The 12,988-nt window shown below is 33.1% G+C and overlaps 2 protein-coding genes across 2 annotated transcripts; one reads left to right on the top strand and one right to left on the bottom strand.

The window, feature by feature from the left end:
- Positions 1-89: 89 nt before the first annotated feature.
- Positions 90-9,300, top strand: LOC110997202 (RIB43A-like with coiled-coils protein 2). Its single transcript, XM_022265246.2, has 9 exons — positions 90-308; positions 854-994; positions 5,910-6,070; positions 6,592-6,727; positions 6,894-6,998; positions 7,779-7,918; positions 8,251-8,338; positions 8,717-8,823; positions 9,035-9,300. The coding sequence occupies exons 1-9, from the start codon at positions 186-188 to the stop codon at positions 9,174-9,176; spliced, it is 1,143 nt and encodes a 380-aa protein (XP_022120938.1). The 5' UTR covers positions 90-185; the 3' UTR covers positions 9,177-9,300.
- Positions 9,301-9,992: 692 nt separating this feature from the next.
- Positions 9,993-12,943, bottom strand: LOC110997203 (histone deacetylase 11). Its single transcript, XM_022265247.2, has 8 exons — positions 12,810-12,943; positions 12,581-12,704; positions 12,396-12,506; positions 12,228-12,319; positions 11,884-12,088; positions 11,218-11,384; positions 10,791-10,899; positions 9,993-10,268 (listed from the first exon to the last, which is right to left on the bottom strand). The coding sequence occupies exons 1-8, from the start codon at positions 12,818-12,820 to the stop codon at positions 10,086-10,088; spliced, it is 1,002 nt and encodes a 333-aa protein (XP_022120939.2). The 5' UTR covers positions 12,821-12,943; the 3' UTR covers positions 9,993-10,085.
- Between the last annotated feature and the right edge of the window lie 45 nt (positions 12,944-12,988).

Below are 12,988 nucleotides of genomic sequence, written 5' to 3'. Positions count from 1 at the left end.
CCACTAAATCAAGGTAGGTCTTCAATCTTGGTAGATATATTCCAGGAATAAGATATAACGAAACTCGTTTTAACTTCTAAAGATTTCTTAATCGACCACTGGTAACCATGACAACATACTTTGTTGGATCATTTATAGGAATATTTTTGACTTGGTGTTTTAGCTGATTATTTTTCGCATTAAAAATGATGAAACTTCAGATATCTAACGAACAAGACAGGAAAGAAGCCCAAAATAGAGAGAGAAAGAGACAATGCGAGTTAGAGAGAAGATCAAGAATCTTCAATGCTCGAAATCGAAAGATTGGTGTAAGTACAATTTTTCCAATTCCATTAATTAATGAATAAAAGATCTTCGAAACCTGTATAAACTCCATCCGACAGAAAGGAGTCGAATGAAACGACTCGTTTCGTCTTCTTTTCTCTTTTTCTGTAGATTGACTATGTCATGGTGGTTAGTTTTTTATCGAATAAAAACGTTTACGAACAGCTTAAAGGTTTAAAAATATAAAACTGCCATTAAACGAAAAACTTGGCAATTAAAAACAGTGGCGGAGAGTTTATTGGAAGTTCTTCTCTTCCGTTCTACGCCCCCGATTTAAGATTAGAACTGATAGTAAATGTAACATTAGAAGAAATTAAAATACGTATATTTCTGATTTAAAGTTCATAAGTGTAAATAGTGTTACCTAAATTAATATCTATTTGTCACAATATACAGCCTGCAAGCATCAATATGATAGATTATAATTTGTACCCCTACTAATGTATAATGCAGCCCGTGTCTATTATAAGCTGGAGGCATGAATCAAGACCAATTAAACCACCAAAGTTCCTTCAATATTATATTCCAGATCGACCTACCATTCTTGGAGCGGCAGGTGGCGGAGAAAAGAGTTGAGAGAGATGAACAGGAGAAGAATGATCTCGCATTTGCTAAACAAATGATCAAGGACAGCAATTTAGCGGTGGTACTTGAAGCGAGGGAACAAGAGGTATTGGAATGGGGAAAACCAATGTCAATTTTCTGCATTTTTTCTTAGAAATAGTTCTGTAGTTAGTGAAGGTAGTTGTAATGTCCTGCCTCTTGGAGTATTACGGCTCACCAACACCACAACACTATACAGTCGTCTTAAACACAACCGCTCCGCTCGGGTGACGGTTGACGACTGACTCGTGACGTAGGCGCATGAGACAACCAAGCAACACTTTATTTAGCCAATACACTACATCTCTTTTTTGTTTAATTTATTTTTATTTTTATTGATTTAATCTCTCTTAATACTTATTAATGTAACTTATACTACGCTTTATGTATATAATGGATTTCACATGAATCAAACATATTTAATGAAATTCAAGTTTTATGCAGCTACACTCGGGTCAAGTTTCAACATTCATTTCCTCGTCGTTAATTCATTTTGATCTTGGCACACACTCCCTTTGAACTCTTTTCAATTGCACAACGTTCCTTCTTCGAGTCTGACCGGTTTCATCGTTTCTTACCGTGATATCTCCTCCTTTCGTGTTTCTGGATTGTAGTCTAAGCTTAGTTTATTTTCTTTATTCATATATTTTTTTTTTATAAGTTTACACTTTGTCTCCTGGTATTAAATCACACTCTTCAGCCTTTCGTTTCCTGTCTCCGTTTTCTTTTTTTTTCTTTTTTTTTTTTTGTTTTCTTTCTTGATCTCTATCCTTACACATAGTTAAGATTTAGGACCAAATATTATCTCCAACGGCTTGTGCTTGTGGACTGGCATCTGCTACGACAATCGTACGATCGCTAACATTATAATACCCTAAGCTAGAAATATTGGTCATGATTTCCTTCAACGACTCAAAACACGACTTTTATTCTGGCCCCCAGTTTTCAGTTATGTCTGTTCGATCTTGTTTTGTCTCTTAGTAGGATCTTAAGAGGTTCTGTTACCGTAGCATAGTTGGGTATCCATTTGCTGACATAAGTAACAAGAACTAAGAAACTTTGTAGCTCTCCGGTAGTGTTAGGTGCTCTAAATTATTTTATTGTAACAATATACTTTTCCAATGGTCTTACCACTTCTCCTGACAAGTCGTGTCTTAGAAAGCTCACTTTTCTCATTCTATAACAGCATTTATCATTTCTTATCACTATATTATTCTCATTTAAAATAGATATTACTTTTTCCAAAGGCGAATCAGGTTCAAGCGAGCCCTTTCCATAAATTAAAACGTCATCAATGTAATTTACCAAACTTTCACAACCTAAAGGCATGCGTTCTAATATTTTCTGGGACACATGATATGCCAAACAGGAGAATTTTGTATCTGAATAAGCCTTTACTGGTTATAAAGATGGTTTTGTGTCTTGAAGCCGGATCTATTTTAAGTTGGTGAAATACTTTTTATTATCGTGTCTTAATTATCTCATTTTTTAATACTTTTGCATTTTTCATTTTTGGTAGCAACTTGTGCATTGTCGGCAATTGGCAAGTTGTTTCAGTTTCACGTACAATGGCTTCGTTAGCTCGGCGCATGTGAAAACAAAGACGTACTTCCCCATTTTCTTTCAGAACAGGTACAACAGGGGACACCTATTTAGAAGATCCTACTATATCTATATCTTTAGCCGCCTTTTTTGAGCCGCTATATATACCTTTGGTATTTAAGTTCTTCAATTTTGTTTTCAATTTTAGCCTCTAAAAGTATAGGGATTGATTGATCTATTGGCGAGTTCATTAATACATTGTTGAATCTGGAAATCTACTTGATTCACTTCTACATTTAATCCAATTATCAAAACTCCCAATGTGCCGAAGTTTTCCTAAAAGATTTCTAGCGCCATCGATAAAACATAGAAAGTTGAGTGTACAGATCTTAGTCCTACTTTTATCTGAGCTTCAAATGATTCTTTTATTTTCAGTGGTGTAGAGCTACCATAAGTTATAAATGTAACATCGGGTTTTAAAAGTTGATTATACACCTTAACTTGGTTTTTCTTTTATATTTACACATCGTCATCAATATGAAAAACATACTCAGTTTCTCCGTCTTTATGTACTATGTTGTTAGAAGATTCACCCACTTGATTAACTTCATTCTTCTTCCTGTTGAAACGACCTTTCTTATGTTCATATCTATATTCTCTTTCCCCTTTCCGTTTCAAGGTCTGTTTCGTTCGGCAGTATTGTCTGAAATGCCCCTTAAGACCACATTTTAGGCATTCTTTATCCCTTGCTGGGCAGTTCGTATCATTTCCAGCATGTCTAAGATTACCACATCTACCGCATCCATATTCCACATTCCTTGATGTATCAAAGTTCCTTTTAAATTTACTATCTATCCTGTTTACTTCTTGATTCTCGATTGATTTTAGCGGGGTTTTAAACTCTTCTAATTGTTTATTAACAACTTCAAGAGTATTTGCTTCGGTTATTACTTGCTCTAATGTAATTTCATCTCCAATCCGTAATATCTTTTTCCTCAGTTCGGGTAGGAAACATTTTTCCGTTATTTGGTCGATAATGTTTTCATCTCTGTTAGCAAACTGACATTTATCAGCTTGTTTTCTCAGTCTCAAAACAAATTTTTCAAATTTTTCGTCAGGTTCTTGTGTAAAGTGTAAACTTTGCTCTGCTTTGGTGCAAAGTAGGCATCAAGTTTAGATATCGCTACTTCAAACACGTCTTCGCCTTCAGTTGGTTCGACATTAGCCCCAGGGATGTTGTAAAATACTTCCTGTAAGTCTATTCCGCCGAAATGTAGAAGAGAGGCCCTTTTCTTTACGTCTTTATCAATGTTCGACGCTTCGAGGTAAATTAATAGTGCTCGTTTCCATCGCTCCCATCGTGCACCCATCGAGGTAGATTCACCGTTGCAGTCGAACTGTTCCAGTGAAAGGAGTGACATCTTTAGAGCGACCTGGAATAATCAATTTAATGATTCAGATACCTCTGTATCAGCAGTTAGATTTTATCTTAGATGTTTCCATCTCGTATCAATTTAATGATTCAGATACCTTTGTATCTGCAGTTATATTTTATCTTAGATGCTTCCATTTCATATCAATTTAATGATTCAGATACCTTTGTATCTGCAGTTATAATTTATCTTAGATGCTTCCATCTCATATCAATTTAATGATTCAGATACCTTTGTATCTGCAGTTATAATCTATCTTAGATGCTTTCATCTCGTATCAATTTAATGATCCAGATACCTTTGTATCTGCAGTTATATTTTATCTTAGATGCTTCCATCTCATATCAATTTAATGATTCAGATACCTTTGTATCTGCAGTTATAATTTATCTTAGATGCTTTCATCTCATATCAATTTAATGATTCAGATACCTTTGTATCTGCAGTTATAATTTATCTTAGATGTTTTCATCTCGTATCAATTTAATGATCGGATTATTTTTATTTCTATTTTTATCCGCATAAATCTACTGAAGCCTTTCATACCGGCAAACATATAAATTTAATTATCAGATTTTTTTATAGATTAATCTGCTAGATTAGTACATGCTAACCTCATACAATAATAATTGTATTGTAAAGCTTTTGTTTCATTTACAAGTATCAATTCAATGATCGGATTATATTTTTATCCGCATAAATCTACTGAAGCCTTCCATACCGGCAAACATATAAATTTAATTATCAGATTTTAATCTGCTAGGATAGTACATGCTAACCTCATACAATAATAATTGTATTGTAAAGCTTTTGTTTCATTTACTAGTATCAATTTAATGATCGGATTATATTTTTATCCGCATAAATCTACTTAAGCCATCCATACCAGCAAACATATAAATTTAATTATCAGATTTTAATCTGCTAAGTTAGTACCTACTTACCTCATATAGTAATAATTTTATTGCAAAGCTTTTGTTTTATTGACTGACATCAATTTAGTGATCAGTTCGGTTCCAACTGCTTTGACTAGATACTCCCTTTTATTTCTCAGTATTAATCACAACCACATACCTAGTTTTATTCAATTTGTGAAACAAATTCAATTACTCTGTATTAGTTAGGTAGGAAGGTACCCACTGATTTAACGGTCACCGGTTGTATTTGAGCCTTGCCATCTTTGTAGACAAATAGGAACATGACTTAAACACGAGCATACTACAATATATTTCTCCCACTACGTTGGTAGGTGTTACAAAACAATTGTACATTCAAGTAGGTAATCGTAGTTTAACTTAGCTGAACCTAGGTTAGGTTTTCATTTCTTTATTTTCTTAGCTCAATAACGTAGTAATAAGTAGATTTTTGCTGTTTACCGTTTAAATGTAGGTACAATGTTAATAAATATTGTAATATAAGCAAAACACTGGTGAAATATTAAAGCAATACCTACCAAAGTAAGTGCTGTTCATATTTCCGTCAAGAACAAAATTATCTACAATCGTAAAGAAGTGAAGATGCAATTGTTTTGGTATCAATAGCGAATAATTTAAACAACCGGTTCATAGCAAATTATAGGCAAAGAACTCTGGGAATGACGTCACTTATTTCACTATCTTTCCCCTTTTTATTTCCACAAATGTGTACTTATTATTTTCCTCGTCGCCACATGTAATGTCCTGCCTCTTGGAGTATTACGGCTCACCAACACCACAACACTATACAGTCGTCTTAAACACAACCGCTCCGCTCGGGTGACGGTTGACGACTGACTCGTGACGTAGGCGCATGAGACAACCAAGCAACACTTTATTTAGCCAATACACTACAGTAGTTATAATATATTTCTGCGCTTAAGTATTAAACTTACTATTAAGGCTACATAATATGGAGTTTACAAACCGACACAATTATAAGAAAGTCCTTAAGAGACTTATCAATATCAATTATCATCAACGTTTCCAAGACTTACAGGGTTTATAACTAAACTAAATATTTTATATCTAGGAGCGACGCCGGATTAACATAGAAATCGACGAGTTTCGAAAGAATTACCAACGACTGGAAGATCGCAGGGAGTACGATCTCAACAACCCTGATGTCTTGAAAGTTCAGCTGCCACCAAGAGCGTCTGATGGGGAACCAGTGGGGATGTCTAGTGCTCAAAAGTAGGTTTGTGAAATCGGGGCAAACATGCCCGTTATTTAGACCAGTGCCAATTGCTGTTTAGGCCTGGTATCCTAGGCTGGAAACCTTTATGTTTATTTTATTAACTTACCCAAAAACATAAATAAACTACGGCTAAAATAAATTTCTGCAAATTACATTGAAAAATAATGTACTATTCATTATAAAAAAAAGGTAACCCTTTTAATGAAAATAAAATGAGTTTCGTTTAAATTTAAAATTATACGAATTATTTTATAGAACTGGGCAAACGCACAAAATGTTAAGCGATACCGCCGCCCATGGACCTACTCACCGCTAGAGAGCTCGCGAGTGTGTCGCCAGTCCTTCAGTTTTGTGTATTTTAGACGTGTCTTCAGGGTAACAACTAGTGACCGCAAGTTTTATAACAGAACCATACTAGCATACTTTTCTCTAGGTAGGGAATTACCTCTCTAGAAATATATTGTATTTATAGGAAATTTTCTATTCTTTTTATTCGATTTTTTTGGGTTTATTCCAGGTTTGAAGGTGAAGATTTGGAGTATGAGGAAAGAAAGAAAATAATGGCGGAACAGAAAAATGCTTGGCTGGAACAGCAAGTGCAGGAGAGAAAGGCAGCACAGGAGGAGAGGAAAGCCGCTGAAGCTGCGTATATGGTAAATAAAAACTCATATAAATATTGTGTTTCAAGTCCTGGCCGGTCACACATTCAGTCTCTACGGCAAGTATTCATGCATTGATAAAATTTTAAATGAAAACCGGTTAGAATAACTGCTTAATTTTTCTATTATTATATATTAACGAAACATGATTTTTCCCCAGATGGCGATTAAAGCAAGAGACGCGCGCGCAAGTGAGTTAGATAAACTGGAGAGAGAGTGTCGATATCGGCTGGGACAGGCCAACCTACGGTACAACGAAGCATTGGTAACTATGAAACTTTTAAGAAATTCAGATAAAGACAATAACGTTCCTTGACAACACAAATATTGCTAAATTAAACGTTTACTTTGTAACGAAAGTATAATAAAAGACTTTTGGGTTCATGAATTTCGACACTAGGTAGTATTTATGAAAGTGAGTATATGGTAACAGAATTGTCAATAAACTATGTCACATTAAATAATTATAATGTCTAGTTTTTACTTGGTGGCCGCAGATACATAATATATATAATAATAAATAAGTTAAAGTCAAGAGGGACAGTTATATTCAGTTGTAGGGATAATGGTAAAAGTGGACAATGGTAGGGGTTAACCTGATAACTAAATACATGATATTATTATATATTTTTATTTTTTAAATCTGACTGCAAACTAACTGTTGTGGTCTCGGGCAGAATGACCAGCGCCGTGGAATACTGCTCCACATTTTTGCTGCCACTGCTTTTTTTATAGAACAGGGGGCAAACTGGTAGGAGGCTCACCTGATGTTAAGTGATAGAGTGAGAGTATAATCACACGCACACACATTACACACTTAAAATGTACCTTTTATAGACCTTATTCCTTTTTTATTTCCTTACTTTTTTGTTATTTTTTTTTGTCTATTATTTTGTGTCTCTGTGTGTGTGTGTATGTGTATTTCGTTAGTAATAAATGTTATGTCTATGTCTAAAATATTCATTACGATCAAATGAGTTGCGTGTGTAACCAATGGTGTATGTTTATAATATGCATTGGTTACATCGTCCTTATAACTCATCAGGCAGCTGAAAAGAAACAGCTAGAGCAAATAATGAAAGAGCAAGAGGAGGCTGACAACACGGCTGAGATGTACAACAATCTAACATCGGATATGCTCACTGAGAACCCTGACGTCGCCAAAAGTGCCCTTGGGAAAAACAGGTTATATTCGTATCAAGTACTTCGCGAATTACGAATTTCGTTCTTAGTACAAGTAGGTTAAGTCACTTGACCCCACAATTAGAGGCTACTTAAGACTACTACAACGAAAGTAACTTAAAACTGTTTAATTGTTTTACTATACTTTTTAAAATGTATATTACGTTTATTATTTATAATTTAATATCATGTCGGATGTCAGATTCGAGGCTCTAACCCCCTTATTCTGAACTAAATCAATTTAAATACTGTGTTATAAGACTCGACTACATTGACGAGTTTCTAATAAATGTGATTGTATTTATATATTCGTAGTAATTACTATTCCTTAACAGAGCCATCGGCTTTATGTACAAGGGGATGAATCAGGAAGAGTTGAAGAAATTTTATGCTGCGCAAAAGGAACAAATGGCTGCAGCAAAGGTGAACATACTTTTTCATTATTTTGTCAATTGTCACACGTTACTATACTATTGTCTTTTAATAACATAGGTTTTACACATTTAAAGAATTCCCTTTTACCGGACTGAAGCTATGTATTATTAAACTTATAATTATTTAACATAATTTTAAACATCGGAAAAAATTAAAATTGTTTAATAATTATAAGTTTAAGAATACATAGCTTCGATCCGGTAAAAAGTGTTTTCTTTACACGTATATTTGTTATTTAAAGCAATGTTAATGTTGTGGCGTTCGGATTAGGTTATTAATACTTTCTATTTTAATTTGTCACTGACTGTAGTCATTTCTCGTACAATTATAAAGTTACATTTTATTCATTGTCTCACTTAATTTAAGGCAAAACGCGAAGCTGAGGAAAAGATGGAAGCTGAATGGCAGGCACTCGCAAAATCCATACAACGAGAGGTGGCGAGTCAGGACATCGTTGACCAACGAAAGAGAAGGTATATCTTGTCTTAAACCTTATAAACTAATTATTTACAAAAAGATTTATTTAAGAAATAGCCAATCGTGTTATTCTCTGATAATACGACTGCGCTTCAAGTTTGTATCAGATTTTTTATAAGTTTGTTTTAATTGCCACAATTATAACATAAAAAATATCGATTATATTAAAGAAAAAACTGAATTACCATTTCAAATAATATATTTTAGGGAGATCGCTCGCCAGCTTATGGAGGAAAATCAATTGATGGCTCTTCAGCAAAAAGAGAAAGAGAAATACTATAAAGAAGTAGTCTATAACAATACTCCGACTGACGAATACTATTCTCAGTTTAATACTACTACGAGATAAATATGGCAACATTTAAGTAGAATTATTTTGTTTCTGGCAACAAAATTGTTGTGAATGCGGAAAGACATTTTTTATTTATTGTAATTGTTTACCAGATGCAATCTGCAATGTTTTCTTTATTATTAAATTGGCATTGTCATTTGATATATTAATTACTCGCCTGGTAAATGTGAATAAAACAACTTTAAAGAAGAAAAATATTTATTAAACATGACATTTAAAATTTAATGGAATGTATATTGCAAATTAAATTTGCTTTATTTTGGCACACTGAGATCATTTATATCACATTCAAAATACTACCTAAAGCTAATAATTAAATATTTTTTGCAATACCCAGCATAGTATTTTAATATAATATCCAGAATTTACAAAGTCCAAAAAGCAAGCTTTGCTAACAAAACTTTGACTTTATTTTAGTTGTATAAAACCAGAAATAAAGATACACACATTTTTTTTTAATTTAACATTTCTATACAGAACTTCTTTAAATTGAAGTGGTCTTCAAATTTATAACCATACATTTATTTCTTTTTCTAATGAATTATGATTTGTACTGATTTATACTTTGAAATATATCCTACGATCTTATCTCTCATCTTATTGATAAGCAAATATAAATAATCGAAAATATTTTAAGTTAATTATAATTAGGCCCATGCTAAAAGCTATAAAATTTTAAATTATGTATTTAATTAAATCTTGTGCTCAAAGAACAAAAGAATATTTTTAACCATACCTATACTATATTTCAATTTACGAAAGATGAATTTCCATAATTATAAAACAGTCTTATAACACTGTTTTACTCAAATCTTTGAATAATACTTTAATCAAATACTAATTTAGTTCCCATATAGAATTATTATTCTGTTTTCTACTCTTAACTTGATCTGATCTGATCTCTTCTTAATCGCCACTACTCTTGGATACAGATTCGTTACCAATAAGACCCTTCTCCTTCAAATTAATGATGGAGTCCGCGATGATCCTCGCTGTCCGTCTGATGTACCCTCCGCTCGTCAACATCACAACTGGAATCTTATGCGACTTGCATATCTCAAAGACGAATTCGTCCCTTTTGATTATACCCTAGAACATTTACATGCTTCTAAAATTACATACGACAGACCCAGTCCAGATAAAGTTTGGTCAAAGTTTCTTTGGTTTATTTCACGCGGTAATTTAGCTCTATTAATTGGAAGTTTTTATCTATAATTATATATATTACGACGGAATTAGTACAGGTGCAATAGAGAGCATAGCTAGTAATATCTCAGGAATAAAATTTTTTACACCATCTTTACTACTGGGAAGCTTGGTAGTGCGTTGTAGGCCTTTTAGAAGTCGGATGCCTTTTTATTTTTCTTAGACCCTTAGTGACTCGAGAAAGTTAAAGTAATGGAACTATTAGAAACACTTTAATCCGGTAATAGTGTTTTAAATCTCAAATATATTAATAAAATATTCCAAACACCACAACGAATTACCATAGTTACAATAAATACTTTTTTTATAGAACAGGGATCTCACTAGCATGGTCACCTAATGTTCGTCGCCACTCACATTACCAGATGGCTCACAATTGCGTTGCCCGCTTATAATTATACTTACAATATCACTGATTCTCATGTGACCAAGTGGGTCTGAATCGAGTATGTCCGTGCCTGCATTGTAAACCAATATATCTGGTTTAAATTCGTTTAATGCTGCTTTTAAGTTCCTGAAACAATTGTGTAATTAGAATGTTTGAATAAAACTGGATAGATAATTTAGAATCGCCGCGGTCAGTGGTCATGTCATGATTACATATGAAAATTAAGTTTTGGGTTTTATTCATAATTATTGGTTGTAGCAAATGTATCTTTGCTCATGCCATATTGAGCGACACAGTATGTTAACTTAAGCATAGTTTACTTAAGTAATTTTCATGGTTTGATAGAACTTATACTTCATCAATTTAAACATCCCAAAGACATGGATTTAGATTTCTGGAAAATTAGTGATAGTCAATTTTTCACATTTTAACAAAGTTACACACTTTCTCAGCTTAAGCATATACTCAAGATCCTCCACTTTGTTGCCAAGCTCTATTTTCCTCCTAATCGCTCTCTTTGCATCTTCATCTTTGGGATAAATATGTCGATTGTACATGTCCATTATGTAAACTTCTGGGACACCCAGAAAGTCGCGTTGATAACCATTACCCTGAAAATATTAAATGTCATATTACACTTGTGCCAGCAGTCCACATACATACACATCACAGTAGTGTTGAGGACTACTTATGAAGTTTCCAAGAATATCTGAACTGCTACTTCCTCATAGCTTTATTCAAAAATAATTTAGATGATTTGTAAAAGGGATTAACATAATGTAACAATACTATTGAATTATAGGAAAGCAAAGCATAGGAACTCAAAACTGGCATGAAGTGATAAGTAGCTTTACCTAAAAGTACTCGCGTTTCATGCAGTTAGTGAGATTCCCGGAGCCCATCCCCCTCTAAGAAATTTGAAAACAAACCAACAAAAAATAAATATTTGACAAAAAACAAATTGGTTTAGGCAATATATTAATATTTAATACAAACAGGTATGACATAAAATATAATATGTGTACCTGATGATGTGTGTGACAAATAGTTGTTTTTATATCAAACCAATCCAGAAAAAATTTGAACACACATTGAACCATTTTAACACACCTGGTGAGCATCCAAATCCACAATCATTGCATTCTGTACACTTCTATACATTACAAGATACTTTATTAGTAGAGTGATATCTGCATATGGGCAAAAGCCTCCACCCTTATCACCACTGCAGTGATGGAAACCACCACCAATGTTTATTGCCCACCCACGCTCAAGAGCAAGTTTACCAGCTAACACAGATCCACCTGTTTGTAACCTAAAGAGCAAAGAAACTTTTTTAGTTCAATACTTTAATATTTAAAAAAATATTTTTCTTTATAATACTAATATGTTAACAGTAACTTTGAGTGGATAAATAAAAAATTAAATAATATATTTGATGTACAGAAACTTACCTCATCGGCTTTAAATAAGCATGTTGCACGAGTATATTAGGTACACAAGCAACTATAGGTACTTCGGCTATCATTGCAACTTTGGCACTCCACTGAAAATTTAAGTAAATTCATATTTGTATATATTCTACTAATCTGTAAGTATTTCTTTTATTTTGCAATATTTACCTTTAAAGATTTCAGATATTTCTTTGTATGAACCACTATCAAATCATTTTCCTTTGCTTCTTTTGGTTTCACAAGACAGTCGGCACTTATAAATTTGGCCTCTTTCAAAAACTACAATAATAAACATATTTTTTAATCCATGCGATATATCGATTTTCTAAACCTGACATAAATAAGAATTTTACCTGAACTATGTTACGCCATTTCTTTGCGTCGAATATATGGAATCTTTCAAATCCGCAAAACGATACATTGTATTTATCATCATAAACTAATGGCCACTGATGCTCTTCGATATCAAAGTATAATCTAAAAACATTGAAGCATTCTTAATACGTAAATTAATTTCGGCGTAAATAAAACACAGAGTTACGAAGATATAAATAATAACACTTATTATGTTACCACAATTACCTTGTCGACATATTAATTCGATTTAGATAAAATAAAGTTCCCGAAAGTATTCACAGTCATTATTTAACATTTGTTTACATAATTACGTCTTCAATTTCGGCGTCTAGGTTTTTTGTTGTAGCAAAACATTTAACAGCTGACTTTGACAACAAAACTCAAAAGTTGCCATACTAAATGTG

Source organism: Pieris rapae, chromosome 6 (assembly GCF_905147795.1).
Source record: "Pieris rapae chromosome 6, ilPieRapa1.1, whole genome shotgun sequence".
Taxonomy (NCBI): domain Eukaryota; kingdom Metazoa; phylum Arthropoda; class Insecta; order Lepidoptera; family Pieridae; genus Pieris; species Pieris rapae.
Note: the sequence above shows the minus strand (reverse complement) of the source record. Positions and strands in the feature narration are given on the sequence as shown.

Bases quoted from the DNA above. Each gene is read 5' to 3' on its own strand.
- LOC110997202 (XM_022265246.2), top strand. From the start codon at position 186: ATGATGAAACTTCAGATATCTAACGAACAAGACAGGAAAGAAGCCCAA. The intron at 995-5,909 runs GTATTGGAATGG...TTTTATATCTAG, and splicing joins TTGAAGCGAGGGAACAAGAG to GAGCGACGCCGGATTAACAT. The intron at 6,999-7,778 runs GTAACTATGAAA...ATAACTCATCAG, and splicing joins TACGGTACAACGAAGCATTG to GCAGCTGAAAAGAAACAGCT.
- LOC110997203 (XM_022265247.2), bottom strand. The intron at 12,320-12,395 runs GTAAATATTGCA...TTAAATTTTCAG, and splicing joins AATATCTGAAATCTTTAAAG to TGGAGTGCCAAAGTTGCAAT. The intron at 10,269-10,790 runs GTAAGTATAATT...TAAATGTTCTAG, and splicing joins ACATGAGAATCAGTGATATT to GGTATAATCAAAAGGGACGA.